Source organism: Fulmarus glacialis, unplaced genomic scaffold (genome assembly GCF_000690835.1).
Source record: "Fulmarus glacialis isolate BGI_N327 unplaced genomic scaffold, ASM69083v1 scaffold11428, whole genome shotgun sequence".
Lineage (NCBI taxonomy): Eukaryota > Metazoa > Chordata > Aves > Procellariiformes > Procellariidae > Fulmarus > Fulmarus glacialis.
In genome coordinates, this window is record NW_009228998.1 from 37,135 (window position 1) to 56,065 (window position 18,931).

Genomic DNA, 18,931 nt, shown 5'->3' on the forward strand with positions numbered 1-18,931 from the left:
AGCAGGCTGAGGTTATGTTATTTGATCACATAAAATGCAGTTCAAAGAAACCCTTTTTGTGGGCAATTCAGGTATGTTTGTTCTGATGTTGATTTTTCAAGGGGCTGGTTAGAACTTCTCCGTTTTTCTCTTGCAACTTGAAAGAAACAACACCTTTTACCTTAGAGGCAGACAAGTCGCCAGGAAATGATGGGGTTTCAAAGTAAGAGAAAAGAGATTAAAACCACATGCTGTTCTTTAGTTCGGCATTACATCCGCTAGTTTGAATGGCAGCTGCTCCAGTTTTTGAATGTAAGCCAGATTCATTATGCTGTGAAATTATCACTCATTTCTCTAGGTGTGCTCTTTTAACTGCTTAATTAATTTAGATGTGGGCATATATATTCAAATTAAAACACGATTTACTGTAGTAGGATTGAGTTATGGTTATAGACTTCTCATTGAACACGTTTTTATTTAACTTTTAGCTTCTTAAACAGGAGTATTTAAAAATACCTGTATGCAGAACGTAGGTTGACAAAATGGCAGTATCTGTTCGAATTGATCCTTAGTCTTTCTGTAAACACCAGAGAGTTCTTAGCAGTTACCGGTTACTTGTTCTGACAACTCACCGAGAGGTAGTACCTCCAGGGGTGCGGTGCCTCCGGAGCTGAGCGCAGGATGCTGACGGCGAGGCAAGGGCACCCCCTTCCGAATTGCCGAGACCAGCAGTGCCAGCAGCACCCGGGGGAGGCTGGATACTTCCTACCCAACCTCTTTCCTTTTCTAGTGGAGGAGGAGAGGGGTGACAAGGCATTTATTTACTTCGGTTCCTCCCCTGCAAAAGCAAACAAAAAGTAATGAGGATTTTTTTTCTGTCTCATCTAAAGAATTCTTTTGTCTGGCTGAAATACATCATGAAGCTTCCTACAAAAATACATGTGCACGCATACAGAGAGCAAAAGGGAGGAAAAAAGCTGACAAGTCAGATTTGCATGCCCCTCTAACATACTCCTTCTGTATTTGCAGGGAGAACTAATCACCTTCTATTACTATTGGAAGAAAACCCCTGAAGCAGCAAGTTCTCGAGCCCACCGTAGGCATCGAAGACAGGCTGTGTTTCGGAGAATTAAAACTCGAACTGCTTCCACTCCAGTCAACACTCCCTCCAGGCCCCCCTCCAGTGAATTCTGTAAGTGGAAGCTAAAAGCAATGCATTTATCTTTGTTTAGATGCAGGGAGCAACAGTAATGTAATGGTGCTGTACCTTCAAGTGAATGAAGCAAGGAAATGCAGTTCAGGCAGTTGCCCTCTCCTGTTCCTATAGCATTATGCTGGAATGTGGTAGGCGTCTTTGATCACCAGTTGCTTTGTGCAGTTCTTAAACATAAAAGCATCCTGTAAGAATGGAAGCATTGCCCTGGTACTGAATTTCCCTACTCTTTCCTTGGGTTTCTGTTGTATTTTCTCCAGGCTTACTACAATAATGGGAATTAGAAAATGCAAAAAGAAGGAAGTCCTTCATCCCGTTGGAAGGAAGTCCCTTTCATCCTTACTTGGTGACCCATATCTTCTGCTTGATCTCAGACAGTGTGCTGCAGCCAGCACTGTTGTATCTTAATGTATTTTGGAAGAACTTTGGCCTTGACTGAAGCAGAAGTGTCTAAACAAAGAATAATTACCCAAACTAGTGAAATGTACTGCATCAGAAAGGGTTATGATGAGTAATGTGTATGTGGATGTATAAACTTTTATTCTTAGGTAAAAGGCTTATGTTACCTGTGGGTTTTAAGTCTTTCTATGGACTAAACCCAGCACATTTCACATGCCTTCTAAAGGAAAGGGACTATGTGGAAGGCAGAAATTGGCGGAATCTTAGTAATATGGGGGAGGAAAAGGATGTGGTGAGCAGGCAGGACAGAGAATTCTGGAGAGGGTATTAGGTAGCTAAGGTAAGGGCTATTAGCTGCTCCTTGCTGAAATTCATAGGATTTACTGCCGATTTCTGTATGCACACGAAGTGAGGATCTTGACTCTACAGCTCGATCCAAGATGCTTGGCACTTCAGAGTGCATGTGGCTGGAAGGACCCATCCATATGGATTTTGCAGGATGAGAATAAAAATCAATTTAGTTCTAGCCTGGTGTCAATTTTGCAGTCAGGGTTTAAACACCTGCAAGAATTATGTAGAAATTATGGTAGTGCCCGGTGTTAATTTGAAGGGTAATGAGTTGATGAGAAACACTAATGGCAAGTACTGTGGAATCCCTCCCTCTGTATAACCTGCATGTATTGCAAAATACCTCTTGGAACCTTTAGAAAAACAGTATTCTTGCATCAAGGACTTCTTTTCTAATTAAAGATACGAACAAAAGAAGCCACAAGGCTTTCTGCTTGTGATAAATTAGAGACCTGTTATGTTGTGAATTTATAGTGGTGCTAGAAAAATGCAGTACTCTCAGTAAGAAAGGATTTTATCCTGAGTTGTTTTAGAAGATGAGGTAAGATACAGTTTTGTGATATCTGCAGATTTTCAGTGGTTTAGATGGTGCTTTTTAGCTCACAGCCTTGTAATCGGCTAATTTCCCATATATTGCTTGCCACAAAGGAAAGGGACTCTTTCTATATTCTCCACTTCTTCGAAACATGACGTTCTTGAAATGTAAGTTTGCCACAGGTTAACACTCTCACGGAGGCTTGCAGTAAGAATTGGAAAGCTGGTAGTATCCGTGTAGTACCTCTCATCCAAAAAGAATCACAACGTTTTTCAAACAGGCACATTATATGCAAGCATCATTTCTTCCACCCACAAAACATATCTAGTTCTTGGCTTAAATATAGCCACTGTCTAACAGAGCATAGCAGCAGTCCCCATCTGGTTTTGAAGATGAAGTCTAGAAACAAAATAAAAACCAGAAAAGCCACCACAATATCTGTCCGTGGAATCTAGTAAAGTAGGATTTAGGTATAGAATATTTGATTTTTAAATTTGACCAGGTTTTAGAGATATAAATTTCCTTTCTCTTGAAAATTGTGCTTTTGGAACACAGCCTGTCTAACTAAGCATGAACAGTATTTGAATGACAACTTAATTGGAAAAGTACCGTGTACTGAGTCAAAAGTTCTGTGAATTGTATCACTTGGTGCATTCCTGGAATCCTCCTTTAATCTGTAGACTGATCAGGTCTGGCCTTGCTTAGTTTGCAAAATCAGAAATAATGGCCGTCCAAGGCAAGGTGATTGTAGGAAGTCACAAAATTTATGTGAGTACTATTATTATTAATGGTTATTTTAGCCAAGTAGGAGGAAATAGAAAATCCTGCTGAGTTTTTCTTTTCCATTTTCCTGTTCTTCCCTTGTCCTTTACTTATTCAGTGGACTTGAGCTCGGCCAGTGAAGATGACTTTGACAGCGAGGACAGTGAACAGGAACTGAAGGGCTACGCCTGTCGTCACTGCTTCACAACCAGTATGCACCTGATTCATTGCTGTATTTCTCTCCTTTCTGCTACTGCCTATTTAATGCAGGTTCATTCAAGCAAGAGCAGTTTGTGTGCATGTACAGCTGTTCAAAAAAAAATGTGGGATTGAATCAGCTAAAATATGCAGCATTCTTAGCAGAGTTAATCATGCTTTGCCATTGCAAATTAATATTGCAGTGACAAAGGAGAATCCTGAGAGGTAGGCATTTATACAGGAAAAAATCTACATAATCCATAATCTATATAATCCATTTGTGATATAGAAAATCAATATTGGACTGTGACTATCACACACAAAACTTCTTTACGCTGCACCAAATCTCTTCTGCGGCAGCCTTATTCCTGTAGGTATTCCTGAAGGGTGTCTGGTATTTGGGCATACGCACAGCATGGAAGTGTGAGCCCCAAAATAGGGAAGGGAAGGAAATGAGAAGTTCATCACTCGCTTCACTTTAAGAAACCACAGCTTTGGAGAATAATAGCTGCCTGTTACCTCCCAGGTAGAGCAGATAAGGCTTCTTTCTTTGTTTTCAAAGCTGTAAGTTGCTTAAGTAAACAGTTTGTAAATTGAATATTGAAGATGTGCACTGGAACATAGACTAAGCCTGGAACAGGACAAAGTTTTCCAGAAATTTCTCCAACTTTGTTACCTGTAGAAAAGCAGCTGCTTTTCTGGTTGTTGTGTGCTTTTTTTAATAATGCAGTGTATTTGTGTTGAATATCTGGTACATTTCTAAGCTGTTGCTTTTGCCATCCCAAGCCTCCAAGGACTGGCACCACGGCGGTCGAGAAAACATTTTACTGTGCACCGATTGTCGCATTCACTTCAAAAAATACGGAGAGCTGCCACCCATTGAGAAGCCTGTAGACCCTCCACCCTTTATGTTTAAGCCTGTCAAAGAGGAAGATGATGGACTCAGTGGAAAGCATAGCATGAGGACAAGGCGGAGTCGAGGCTCGGTAGGCTTAACACTCTTGCGTTGCAGCAGCTTCTGTAAAGATGAGGTGTTGTCTGGAAAAAGGCAGTTGCACTTCTAAAATGATGCTTTCTCCGTGTTGCTTGTTTGCCATGGTATGTGCCTGCTGCTGCATTTGTGTATGCAAGTGTGAGATTTGCTGAGGCTGAGGTTTCCTTTGGAAAAAGGAGCAGAAATGTCTCTTCTGCAAGTTCTAGTCAAACTTATTTTCATGTTTTTAATGACTGGCAGTGGACTGTCATCATAAGGGGCCCCTTGACCAGTGTATCATTACAGATTTAGTCCTAGTGTGTATCCTTCTTCCAGGTGGATCCTGTCAGAGGTAAGCCCTTGGGCTTGTTTTAAAGGAAGAGTTTTAAAAAATTAAATGCTATTCATGTGGTCTCCTCGTATTACTGGAGTTAAAATCTCTTCCCTACAGAAAACTGTAGTTTGCACCTATGGTCAGAGTTTTTACTCGGGGTGAAATGCCGGGAGCCTTACTGTGCGCAAGTCGCTTGTGAGAACTGACAGCAGCTTTAGTTAATGTGATGTTTGCTTTGGGTTTTGGCTGATAGAAAGCAGCAGATAAATTTCTTATCCTTGCCCTCCCCTCTCCATCTTTCTGATCATGATGATTTGACCATTGCTTCTAAGTATCTTCTGAGGCTACACTGTCAGGTGAGGTTGGCTTCATTGTTTTTATGGTAGCCAGTCATCCAAAAAACTGCTAAACTGGGAGGGAGACAGCATTAATTACTGAAATATACTCTATTGTGATTCCTTATTGCATAGCAGGAGCACATTGAAACTGTTGGTTTAGAAACTGGTCTTGACTGCTTGAATGCCAACAGATAGACTTTTTTTTTTTAATGGAACACGAGGGTCGTCACCTGCCTCATTCACTGTGTGTGTATGCACGCTTATAAATATGCGTGCATGTGTTTTATGAAGAAAATTTAGCATGCAAACAGCAGCAGCTTTGGAACATTTTTCTAATGCTGTCATTCCTAGCAGACACTACTAAATAAAATAACCAGCCCTTAATGTTTTTGAGTAGACAAATCAAGGATTTGCCTCCTTTTACGGAAAAATTGTTACTATGCTAAATGCTTTTGGTTTTTCATTTTTTGAGCTCTTAGCAGGAGTGCTCCATCCATGCTTCTGATGTAAGGCAAAAAAGTAGAGAGGTCGGACAAATGCTGACTTTGGTATACTTTTATTTCTGTTAAACAAATAGATGTCTACACTACGTAGTGGTCGTAAAAAGCAGCCAGCCAGCCCTGATGGTAGAGCCTCACCTATTAATGAAGACATCCGTTCCAGTGGCCGCAACTCTCCTAGCGCTGCCAGCACCTCCAGTAATGACAGCAAAGCAGATTCAGTGAAGAAGTCTACCAAGGTAAAATTTTCCTTTTCTTCATTTGTGTTAGGACTGGATACCTGAGGCCTCTTCAATCAGCTAAATGAGATGCAGATTTTAGGAGGCCAGGGAAATCTCTCAGTGACTTAGAAATTCCTACTTGTGTGGATAAGCAAAAAATTTAATGGTGCATCTGACTGATGCCTTGTTCCTGTACATAAGGATGTGTAGTGATAAAAACCATTAAAGTATACCCACATAACCTTACTGCTCTCATGAGGAATTAATCCTTCAATTTCAGATGCAAATGCAAGCATTAGACTCATGGAAGTAATACAGATCAGAAATGCTGTATTTGAGACAAGTAGACAGTTTTGGGGATTTTTTTTTTTAAGCAGTACTTAATCTTTGTTTACAAAGGAATATGAATATGTAGCAATTGAGACTACTGCCGTTACTGTTTTTCTGTATGTATATTTGCTTGATTTTTCAAAGAAAGCTGACAGTTTAGTCTGTTTAAATGAGTAAGTGCCTTTCCAAGAGAGTACTGAAGAAACAAAGCCAGATGAAGCAGGAAGGGTTGCCATTAAGCGGTGTAAATTGAGAAGTAGCAAGTTAAAAATAATTTTAAAAAAAAAAAAAAAGAGTCAAAACTGTAGTATGGAGCAAGTTTTCACATGATAAAACTGAGAACTTAGCAAAATTTGAAGTTAGGTTAGGTAATTATGTGATGTATAAAGCTGTCCCAGCCCATGAAAGAAGGTAGTAATCTCGTAATAGCTACTCACTGTTAGCCCTATATTTGAGGGGGTATAAAAATATCCCTCTCAAAATATCAGGAGTAAAGCAAGACTTTAATGTAGTAGAAAGAGGCTTATCCTGTGCTTGTCTACTGCAGAAATTCTTGCTCCATCCTCTGTTAACAACTGGTGTTGGTCTCTATTAGAAGAGTATACTGGGCCAGTTGATCTGGTCTGAGTTCCTGATGGACTTGATTCTGCACAGCTGAAGATGGAAAGACAACTGCTTTGTTTAAAATATTCCCTCACTTTCAAAGCTCGAGACCACATCTGCATGATGAGGAATGCTTTACTCGACGTTCCTTTTTCCTACTAGCTTGTGTCCGAAATGTGTGCAGGGTTTGTGTGCAAACTGCTCCTTGGGTTTCTGTCTGCAGAAGTTAAATTGCAGTCTGTTTTGGGTTCCGTCTTCAATTTGACCTCCAGAGGGAGTGGCTAGAGCATTCTGTAGATGCAGGCCTTCTGGGAGCTGCTCCTGGCAGATGGCAGAACACAGCAGCAGCTCCAGAACAGATTCCCCTGCAAATTGGACAGAGGGACAGATGCGTATTGGATTGTTGTTAAATGCTCAACTTCTGATCAGTTCTCCTGCTCCATAGGAACCCTTTTCATTTATTTGTATTAAATAGAGTGGCACTGGTATACGTTCAGTTTACTTTCTCATTTATATCGCTGGTAACTGTTGTGTTCTGCTTCATTTGTGGCAGAAGATAAAAGAAGAGGTATCTTCTCCTCTCAAGAACTCCAAGAGGCAGCGGGAAAAGGCAGCTTCTGACACAGAGGAACCTGACAGGTCTAATGCCAAAAAATCCAAAACTCAAGTGAGTCCCACAGAGGAATATTTTCTCTTAGGAGAATGGTTTGAGAGTGGGAGGGCGTGCAAACCTGGTAACAAACCAAAAACATGAAATCAATTTAAGCCACAGCAAATTGTAACTTAATCAGCGGCTGGAAAGTAAGCCATATTATAATGTGTTCCTTCTGTTGAAAAACAGCGGAATGATACGGGGTAAGTCCAGAAGTCTTTTTTTTTGTTTTAAGATGAATATCAACCATATAGGAGTATACTTGCATTATTTTCTATCCCCTCCCCCCAAATTTTTTTAAATGGAATTTGTTTTTTCCTCTTCTGTGGCAAGTTAGAAGACTACCACTGGAGTTCTCTTAATTTAATGGTATCAAAGCTCAATTGAAATACTTTTAGGATGTCTTTTCAGCTCCATGTACCTGACCAGGTTCACTCTGTGCACAGGATTTGGGAATTTTGGCACTGAGTTTTCCATATTACAGAATCACAGAATGGTTGAGGTTGGAAGGGACCTGGAGGTCATCTAGTCCACCCCCTCTGCTCAAGCAGGGCCACCGAGAGCCAACTACCCAGGACCATGTCCAGATGGCTTTTGAAAATCTCCAAAGATGGAGAGTCCACAGCCTCTCTGGGCAAGCTGTTCCATTGCTTGGTCACCCTCATAGTGAGAAAGTGTTTCACTATGTTGAGGCAGAACCTCCTGTGTTTCAGTTTGTGCCCGTTGCCACTGGACGCTACTAAAAAGAGCCTGGCTCCGTTGTCTTTGCACACTCCCTTTGGATATTTATGTTGCCTCTGCTGTTTTAAGTCCTGTGAGGTTCAAAGGGTGGTACTTGCACTTGTGTTTGCACAGCATGTGTAGTAGGTTGCAATCCTACGGCAGTCGTCTTTGTGCAGTTTTCTCATGCTTGGTGGTTATTCTTCCCCCTCTCCCTGCAGGAGATCAGCAGGCCAAACTCTCCCTCAGAGGGCGAGGGTGAAGGTGAGAGCTCTGACAGCCGCAGTGTCAATGACGAAGGGAGCAGTGATCCCAAGGACATTGACCAGGATAACCGGAGCACGTCACCCAGCATCCCTAGCCCTCAAGACAATGAGAGCGACTCAGATTCATCTGCTCAACAGCAAGTGCTGCAGGCACAGCCCCAAGTGCTCCAGGCACAGAGAAAAAAAACACCTACACCTATCAGCCCAGTTACCAGCATCGCTCCCAGCAGTGTCGAGTGCTGCTTCAGCTCCACCACAGGTCTCGCCATCAGCATCCCAGCCCCCTAGCCAGCCCCAGGCCCCTGCGCCACCGCCTCCTCACTCTCACATACAGCAGGCCCCTGCTTTGCACCCGCAGAGACTCCCATCGCCTCACCCACCCCTGCAGCCTCTGAGTGTGTCGCAGAGCCAGCCCACCCCTGCCTCTTCGCAGCCTCACTCGCAGCCTCCGCTCCACGGTCAGGCCCAGCCTGCCCCTCACAGCCTGCAGGCGCAGCCCCTAAAAAAAATCCTGTACCTTCCCAGCCGTTTTCCCTCCCCACTCAGTCATCTCAGTCTCAGGTTCCCCTTCAGACACAAGCACCGTCTCATTCTCACTCCGCTCTCCAGGTTCAGGTGACGCAGCCTGTCCTGCCGACTGCAACCTCACTGCAGCAGGCTCAGCCTCCACGGGAGCAGCCCTTGCCCCCTGCACCCATGGCCATGCCTCATATCAAACCTCCCCCTACTACCCCAATCCCTCAGCTCCCCACTGCTCCATCCCACAAGCACCCTCCTCATCTCTCTGGTCCTTCTCCATTCTCGATGAACTCCAACTTACCTCCACCACCTGCTTTAAAACCTCTGAGCTCCCTCTCAACTCATCATCCCCCGTCTGCACACCCTCCTCCTTTGCAGCTGATGCCTCAAAGCCAACCACTGCAGTCTTCGCAAGCCCAGCCTCCTGTACTGACACAGAGTCAGAGCCTTCCCCCACCCGCTAATCACCCCCCATCTGGACTCCATCAGGTATCCTCCCAGCCCCCCTTTTCTCAGCATCCGTTTGCCCCAGGAGGCCCACCTTCCATCACCCCTCCTTCTTGCCCCTCCACTTCCACACCACCCACTGTGCCCGGCATCCCACTTCAGACTTCCATCTCCACATCAGCAGCTTCTAGTGGAAATGTGCCAGTGGTGACAGCCTGCACGCTACCACCTATTCAGATCAAAGAAGAAGTTCCAGATGAAGCTGAGGAACCAGAAAGCCCTCCCCCTCCACCCAGAAGTCCATCACCAGAACCTACTGTGGTGGATACACCGAGTCATGCTAGTCAATCAGCCAGGTATGGAGGTTGTCAGCAGTGCTTCCTTAGTGTGCTCTGGTTTATTGTGTAGCAGAGCACTCGCAAAAGCTGGGAAATGAGCTCCTGTGGGAGCTGAGTGCATTTTACATGTGCACCTTGTCAGCCTCTCTTTCTAGCATGAATTTGCTCTGTTTTTCTGGAAAGATGCTGTTTCAGCCAGCATATTCAGACAGGGCATTACAGTTTGTAATTGTGAGAGGGGTTTTATACTCCGCTTGTCTGTGGAGTAATGTGGTACAATAAATTTTCTCACGGCTTTCAGGGAAGCTGGTAGTGCTGCTGTGTAAGTGTAGAGTGATACTTTCTGGTTTTTGACATACAGCTCTTAAATCCCAGACTCTTGCATCTTTCACAGGGCTAAGGTCTTTGGCTTTTGTTTCTTTCAGGTTCTATAAGCACCTGGACCGTGGCTACAATTCATGCTCAAGAGCAGACTTATACTTCATGCCTCTGGCAGGATCGAAACTGGCCAAGAAGAGAGAAGAGGCCATTGAAAAGGCCAAAAGAGAAGCAGAGCAGAAAGCCAGAGAAGAAAAAAAAGAAAAAGAGAAGGAAAGAGAGAGGGAGCGGGAGCGTGAAAGAGAAGCAGAAAGAGCTGCGGTAGGTTTATTTGTAGCTAAGAGCTGTTTAAGGGAGTTGGCATGGTAGGGTCTGACCTGGATGGTGACTACAGAATGCAAATCCCCAGAAGCGCTTTAATGCATGTGCAATCAGGTATTTGTGAATATAGGAGCCTTGTGCGTTAAGTGAAAGCCAACCAGCTATGAGCTGGCCTGCCTGTGCCTTTCTTCTCTTTAAAGGAAATGGAGAGTTTCTACTCCTGGTCCGTTTCTGATGTGCGGGAAGCCAGTGCAGCTGGGGATAACTAGGCCGCGTATTTACATTTACGTGCAGTAGAAAAGCACTCTGTGCAGATATAGTGAATGCCTTTATGTGCCTTGTACTACTGTGCAGGCACAAGAGTGCTGTCTGCTGGAAAAAGGGGATCTGAAGGCTTTTTAAATTGGAAGTAAACTTAATTAACTTTTTTTGCGGGGAGACCCAAACGCCAGTCTCAGTATAAAGAGCCAGTGCAACTAATGCATTTTTCTGTGGCCTGTCGGAAAGGAATGATTACTTCTGGGTCCACAGAAATGGTAGGTTCGTAATACATTTCTGATGCTGAAAAAGAAGGTACTAAAGTCTTCTTATTCCATGGTGCATTTCAGAGATCTGAATCATAGCCACGTGTTTCTGTAGCATTATAAAAGTCAGGATGTAGCATCTCTCCATGCGTCATGTGTGGGGACTTTGCTTTATTTTGGGGATAGGGATCCTTGGGCATGGGTAAAATGTGCTTATTGCCCTCTCCAGAAGTGCTGTGCTGCCCTTGTACGGGACGGGAGAGCGGGATGCAAAGTCCTGATGTGAAAGGAGTGGAATTTGTTGTGTTGCACATCGTGGAGAGGAGTCTCCTTGGGTTTAATAAGTTTTAGGATACAAGTGAGTGTGGAGAGGAGAGGAAGAACACACTGCAAACAAGACTGGTGGTCTGTAGTGACATGTACCAGCCAGCTGTTGCCCATAGCTGTGACATGTACCAACTAGTTGCTGCTCTACCAGCTGTAAAGCAGTTAGTGTAGCTTTGAGGCTGCCACTACAAAGTAGTTATCTTCTGGCCTACAGGATAGACAGAATCCAGTTCTTCCCCAAACCACATTGGAGCACACAACTGCGGGAGTCGCGAGCCTAGGCGGGCCGAACTTAACTTCTTCTTAGAGCTTGAAGCACAAGAAGGGAAGTGTGTGCCTGCTGTGTTTTTAAGCCAAGTGTGTTGAACTAAAATTCTCTTCCCCCATTCTGTGCAGCAGAAGGTATCCAGCTCCTCCCATGAAGGCCGTCTTGGAGAGTCTCAGCTCAGTGGGCCAGCACATATGAGACCTTCATTCGAACCTCCACCGACGACCATTGCTGCTGTACCACCTTACATTGGTCCAGATACACCTGCTTTACGAACACTAAGTGAATATGCCCGTCCTCATGTCATGTCGCCAACAAACCGTAATCATCCCTTCTTTGTCCCCCTAAACCCTACTGATCCACTTCTGGCCTACCATATGCCTGGCCTCTACAATGTGGATCCCACCATTCGGGAACGAGAGCTGCGAGAGCGGGAAATCCGAGAGCGAGAAATCCGGGAAAGGGAGTTGAGAGAGAGGATGAAACCTGGCTTTGAGGTGAAGCCCCCAGAGCTAGATGCACTGCACCCAGCTACTAACCCCATGGAGCATTTTGCCAGGCATGGTGCACTGACTATTCCCCCAACAGCAGGACCTCACCCATTTGCTTCCTTCCATCCGGGTTTGAATCCCCTTGAAAGAGAGAGACTTGCACTGGCAGGCCCACAGTTACGGCCTGAAATGAGCTACCCTGACAGACTGGCAGCAGAGAGAATACACGCTGAGCGGATGGCATCGCTGACAAATGACCCATTGGCACGGCTCCAGATGTTCAACGTCACGCCTCACCATCACCAACATTCACACATACACTCGCATTTACACCTACATCAGCAGGATCCCTTACATCAAGGTGAGCCCAGGGAGATGGGCTAGGCAGTTTCCTAGGGAGCCTCTCTCATGAGCTGTTAGCAGCAGTCTACCCAAAACCCCCAACAAAGGCAGACTGAGACTCTGGAACTCAAGTAGCAAAATCCCTGTTTTCTTGTATATGATGGGACTTCTGTACTGTATAAGGTTGTGATAACTGAAATGCAAACAATTATTTTTTGGGAGGGTGGACCAGTAACAGTGATAAAGTAAATGATGGTAACGGTACAGCGATCTTCATAGAGACTGCACACTATCGCTGGAAAAGATTTGCTGGTTTGTTGTGGGGTTTTTTTATTTTTAAAAGTGCTGGAGTCCTAGAGGACCACCTTACAGTGGTGTCTGGTGTACAGGTGGAGACTCCATTGGGTGAAGGGAATTCACTAGGAGAGATGCCATGGAACTGGTAACACTGCTAATGCTAATGGCTGTTATGTTATGAGTTAGAGCTGGAAAGGAGCTGAAGCTGGTGTTTCCATATAGGAGCTGAAAAAAAAATTAGGAGAGAAAGGCTTCATCTCCTCAGCCGTTTGACATGCCAACCATCTGGCTTTAGTTGAGCTGAAATTCTCTGTCACAATTCTCATAAGAACCATCTAAATTTATGGGTTGGCATCTTTTTAGCTACAGTGTATTCTTACGTGTGGAAATTCTTTTCCCAAAAATATTTAAGAGTCTCAAAAATGCTCATTTCTGAAGCAGGCTACGTGGTTACTCCTCTAGAAGTCTGGAATCTGGAACCTGGAGTCTGGAAGATGAGGCACTAAGCAGAATTTTTCTGATTTTCTGGTGGCAGACTGGAGAGGACATAGCAAGCAAGGCACCAGGTGCAGTAGCTGCTAAGTAAGGGAAAAAAAAAAGTCCAAGTACTTAAAGTGCAGCTTCTGGTGCAGCTGGCTACAAATGTAGTGTTTGTGCAAGCAAATATAGCATACTTTGCCTTGGAGCAATATGCATTAAATGTAGCTGGGAGGTCTGCTTTTTGGAGTTTGGAAGGAATTTGAGTGCTGTTGCAGAAGCCAAATTGTATAGCAAGGAAATCAGCAGGGTCTTGTGAGATTGTTAAGGGGCGGGAAGTTACAGGTAGAAGATGATAGCGCTGAATATCAGCATTCTTAAAGCTGTCAGCTGTGGACTTGATTGAGACGGTGCACAAATTACAAATTGGTTCAATTTGAGGCAGGTTTGCATACCCCATTGATATCAGAAGAAATTTGTCATAGATCGTGTCTATACAAGGATTCTATTGTCAGGTAAGTCACTTACCCCTCTGTGCAGGTAAGTCTAGATACTCTAGATATTTGTTCTGGACAAAAATACGGCTAGTACGTTCTCATTCTCAGTCTAATGAGAGACTGCTGCCAACAAAGGCAAGTCAATTCAGTGTCAAGTCTCTTACCTGTATTTGAAAAGTGATTTGGCTTTAATCTTGGATACCAGGTTAAAATACAGTTAGGGGCTCTTGAGTGTCTCCAAGTAGTTCTTGCTCCAGAGTAGCTCCATAGGTGGGTAAGGCCTTGAAGTGTATAACCTGCATGTCCCCTTAGGGTGGGGATGAATAGAGTGTGAAATGACCACACATTTGGGCTGTGGACTAGAAAACAGCCGAGGGAGAATTGTGTTAGCTGTGTTGTATTCCTTTCATTTGTGGTTCCTCTGCAATCTGCTAACAGCTTAACGTTCTGAGATGTCAGATGAGCTGATGAGTATTTTTCACGTTTTGCTGGTGTCTTTTTTTCATCATACTGGTAAAGTGACATCAGAGAGGTTGCCTACAGGTGTCCCTCTCCATACAAGGATGGTGACAATGTCATCTTTTGCAAACAAAGGTTTTTGCCAGCTTTTGGCCTATCAAGTAGTGTTGGTAAAGTCAGAATGATGCTTAAGTGCTTCTCTACTAAATGTCACTAGTGATCCTTTCTTCAATTTTATGTGTACAAAGGGGAAATAGAGAATTTGGGGGAAAATTTTTCTAAATGTTGACCATCTTTGTTGTGAAGAGATCAGAGTTTTCTTCAGAAAGAGAGGCTGGGTGTCAGAGATTGATAGTTAAAGAAAAACACATTGTTTCCCTGTCACAATGCTGCAGTAAAGCATTCCACAGTTCTCTCTGATGGTTTTGGTTTTTTCTCAGTTGTTGGAGTTGAGCATATTCCTTCCTCAGGTTATTTGTGGGAGCAGATCTGTAATTCAAGTCACTTGCACTGATAGACAGAAATGGGATTGCTTATTTCCAAGGAATCTCCAGAAAAATCAACTGAAACAATTGCGTTTGTAGCAATATGTTTGAAGTAACTTGTAAAAGCTAAGAACAGGAGTTTCCTGGGAGAGCAAAGTAGTAAAATTTGGCCCAGAGATCCATGGATTAAGAGGTGTCCTCACATATAGCAGCACTACGGAGTTGAAAATAAAGCTAATGTGGATTTGCGCAGCTGCTTACGGTTTTGGCTGGGTTTTATCTCTTTGTGTCTTTTCTGTTTGTTGGGATAATAGTGGCCTGTTCCCCTGGCCAGTCCGTTGCGCAGGCGTACCAACAAGCAGTGGTAGGTGGAGGTGGGAACAAGTGGCTGGGAGGTAAAGACTGAAGAGCAAATTGCTTTCTTCAGAGTCCACTTAAGGTGTTTGACAATGTGTTTACACTCTGAACACGTGGTAAAAAAATGTAATTATGATAAGCAATTAAAAAAAAAAAGATCTGTACAGGGGAGAGATCTTGCAAGGCTAAGTAAAGGTAAAAGCAGATGTGTGCAGCAGGATTTCTGTTAAGTCTCCAGTTGTTGAACAGATTTCACAGCAACATCTCAATTTGCCTATGCTAGGCTGAGCCTGTCTGATTAGCAAGCACTGCTGCAATGTATATGGGGGAGTGTGAAAGGAATGTCTGAAAATGAAAACTTTAGTTACTTGATTTCTTTTTTCACACTTTTTTTCCCCCCCCTACCGCTTGGTGGATTTCTTTTTCCTGTAGAAATTGAAAGCCCTGGGTTGTTACTTTAACAATTAAGACTGTTTGGAAAGCAGATGTCACTTGAAGATAGAAAAGCGGGTTTCAAATTGGATGGAGCTAAGCTCCTGGTAATTACATGCCAGTTAGGCCAAATGCTGATCCAGCTCAAGTCTAACAGGGCTTTTGATCTCCCAACAGTGAGTGATGCTTCCCAAAGCAGTTGATGGCTTGCTTTCTTTCCTTCTTTTAAAGGTTCAGCCGGGCCTGTTCACCCGCTGGTGGATCCTTTAGCAGCTGGACCCCATTTGGCACGTTTTCCTTACCCACCTGGGACCATCCCCAACCCATTGCTAGGGCAGCCACCTCATGAGCATGAAATGCTCCGACATCCAGTCTTTGGTGAGAGCATTTTATGTTACTTTACAAAGGTTGGCTCTTGATCTGAACTGTCATCTTTTCTTCTGGGTCTTAGCATTTCTTGGGAGGGGAGGCAGCTGGACCCCATTTGGCACGTTTTCCTTACCCACCTGGGACCATCCCCAACCCATTGCTAGGGCAGCCACCTCATGAGCATGAAATGCTCCGACATCCAGTCTTTGGTGAGAGCATTTTATGTTACTTTACAAAGGTTGGCTCTTGATCTGAACTGTCATCTTTTCTTCTGGGTCTTAGCATTTCTTGGGAGGGGAGTTGGTGGAATTGAGCTGTAACTTAGGTTCCACCCAAAGGTTGGTTGGTTTGTTTTTAAAAAAAAAAAAAAAAAAAAGCTTCATGGGACAACTCTCTGCAGACCTCCTAGCAAACAAGTGTCTAAAAATGGGCAACTCTCTCTTAGGTACTCCTTATCCACGAGATCTGCCTGGTGCCATTCCACCTCCTATGTCAGCAGCCCACCAACTGCAGGCCATGCATGCCCAGTCAGCAGAGCTGCAAAGACTGGCAATGGAGCAGCAGTGGTTGCATGGGCATCCTCACATGCATGGTGGTCATCTACCGAGTCAGGAAGATTATTACAGGTGAGAGGTGCAATGAAGGCTTTTGGAGACTCGGGGGTGCTACGGCTTCCTTCATCTTTCTCCACATTCCATCTTTTTTCTTGCGAATTACTGCCTTTCTGCTGTGTGCTGAGTTACTGTCCTGATGCAGTTAGGGAAGATGGTGAAGCTGTCTTAAGACCTAATTTGGGCATAGGTGATAGGGCAAATTGGAAACCAGGTCCAAATTATTGGCACAGGATGTAGACTAGCTGAGTCTTACATTGCAGAATTACCTCTGATGGGGGTTTTCAGTGTGATACGACGATTGCTGCTTCCACATCTCTCTCTCTTCCTTGAGAAGAGTGGAGGAGGGTGGGTAAAAGCTTTATGAATGAGAAGAGGGGAGGAATTCAATAAATCTTAAGACATGACTAAAGGCAATAGGATTTGAAATGTGTGAATAATAGGGATCCTGCATTACCAGCTGAGAACACCTAGACGAATCGTGCGAGTTCTTTCTCCCCAGAATGCTATATGATGTTGATAGTAGAGTGGTTCTCTTCTTGGCCTACCTTATGTGACACACTACCTTATGTGACACTTGTTTGGCCATGACCACTGACAATATGTCAGCTAAGAAGAAAAAGCCCCAGCACCTAGCAAGGGTCATTCCGCATGTCTGTGGGTAGCGAGGATATATAGGAAGCAGCATATTAAACATCTGCCTTGCACTGCTTTACTCTGATGTTTCAGTCCTTGCTTCTGCTATCCAAAATTGCCTGCTGGCCTTGTGCCGTGGGGGCAGCCAGTCTGCCTGTCCTATCTGCAACTGCAGATAAAGCTACTGCGATGAGCTGGCACTAGTGATCTCACTCACGTGTGAGGAGCGCTTCGTAGCAAAAGGTCATCGCTTCCTCCCACAACAGTCCGTGTTATCACTGCTCTTACAATGGCTCTCATTTTTGTGCTGAAAGCTCACAAGTCCTGCTGCAACCTCTGTTCCCTTCAGGGCACTCAGGTGAGGTTAGCAGGAAGGCAGGCTATCTCTGAAGTGTCATGACACCTCCTTCGTTTTGTTAAAATGAGTTTTCTTTCTCTTTCAGTCGACTGAAGAAAGAAGGCGACAAACAGTTGTAATAAATTATTTATTTGTAATGCTGGCTATGGAAACCCCAGTCCTTGGGAAGGAGTGGAACATTTTTACATACAATAAGAGCTACAAAAGGAAAAGAATATCTTATAAAGATTTCTTTATATATTTAAAACAGAAACAACCACCCAACAAGTAGAGACTTATCAGCATAGTGTTCATTTGTAGAGAAGATTTCTCAAGACTGGTGTGGGTCTCCCTGCATGACAACGTATTCAGAAGCCTATTGAAAATACAGGACTGTGTGGAATATTCAGAGAACTTCCTGCAATCTTGTTTTTTTTTTTTTCTTCTTACTAGTTTGTTTTGAGTAGGTGCTAGAATCAGGTTCACAACACAAGTCACTGTGCGTGAAGAGACACTCAATGCATCTATAGCTATTTTAAAAAAAACAAGGATTGCAAGTAGGTGACATAACAAGCTCTGAATCCAAGTGCTATAATAATAAAAATCTACTTTTATTTTAATACATTGTAGGAAATCTTCATAATTTTAAAGAGAGCTCAGTTCTGCAGCATGGCTTTTTAAGTCTGTAAATAACTTTTTTGGGTAGAGGGGAGAAACAAAACAAAACAAAACTCCAGAAACCTTTATCTTGATTTTCAGTAACATCACAAATTGTGAATTCCTACCTGGTATTGACAGAATACAGAGTTGATTTTTTAATAAAATATATATATATAGTTATCCCTTTAATTAAAGGGAATGATGGGTATCAATAATTTCAAATGGGTAAAAGCTTGAAATTTGGTTTGATATCAACAATAAGCATTAAAGGGAGTTGCAGGGATAATGTTGCAAATGACTGTTTCTGTTCTTGGTTTTTTGGTTTGTTTGGGTTTGTTGGGTTTTTTTGTTAGTGTTACATCTCTGTTCTGCAGATGATTTCTGTTGAGTTGGGTTTCTCAGCAGTACAGGTGTCCCTTGGAACCAGCTTACCCTTTTGATGCCTACTTCAAGGGTTAATTTTCAGTGTGGCCATAATACACTTCTTTCCTATTACCTTTTGAAACTTAATCTAATACATTGGTTTTAGACTTTAGGCAAAGGTTCAGAGAAATAATCTGTTCTAAAATCTCTTTTTAAAAATGTTCCGTGGCTCAAACTAGTACAGCCAGAATTTTGTATGCATGTGCATATTTTTGGAGGACGTGCTCTTTCTGGCCTCTTATGTTTGATATGTTCTTAAGGAAAGTGGATAGGCAACTCAGTTAGTGTTCTTAAAGCTGTTTTGCAAAGACCAGTCTGTATTTCTCTTTGACTGTTTTAGTTTTGTTTTTGTAAGCAAAAACTTTTTAATTGCCACCAGTGTTCTGTATCTCAGGAACTTACTGCTTTGGGATTAACCGGATATATGGACAATAACATTTACTGACTCCCAACACAACAGGCCCATGCAGAATAACTCCTGTTGGCTAGTTCCCATGTGGATGGTAAAAGGAGAGGAATACACAGAAGGCCAGTGAGCATTATTTTGGAGACAGCTCTGCTTACTGTCTAGGCAGATTTTTTTTTTCACTGTTTTGCCATGGGTTTTCTTTGCCAGAGCAGAGGG

General features: G+C 43.5%; 1 protein-coding gene across 1 annotated transcript in view; it reads left to right on the top strand.

The window, feature by feature from the left end:
* The window catches only part of LOC104081082 (arginine-glutamic acid dipeptide repeats protein-like), a 54,603-nt gene extending 36,638 nt beyond the window's left edge, over positions 1-17,965 (top strand). The window contains 13 exon segments of the mRNA XM_009583688.1: positions 1,009-1,171; positions 3,355-3,447; positions 4,221-4,420; positions 5,657-5,818; positions 7,287-7,400; positions 8,327-8,568; positions 8,570-8,871; positions 8,874-9,693; positions 10,101-10,314; positions 11,562-12,285; positions 15,502-15,648; positions 16,085-16,265; positions 17,330-17,965. Of these exon segments, the coding sequence (XP_009581983.1) occupies positions 4,343-4,420; positions 5,657-5,818; positions 7,287-7,400; positions 8,327-8,568; positions 8,570-8,871; positions 8,874-9,693; positions 10,101-10,314; positions 11,562-12,285; positions 15,502-15,648; positions 16,085-16,265; positions 17,330-17,363 (3,018 nt within the window). The 5' untranslated portion in view covers positions 1,009-1,171; positions 3,355-3,447; positions 4,221-4,342 and the 3' untranslated portion in view covers positions 17,364-17,965.
* The last annotated feature ends 966 nt before the right edge of the window (positions 17,966-18,931 follow it).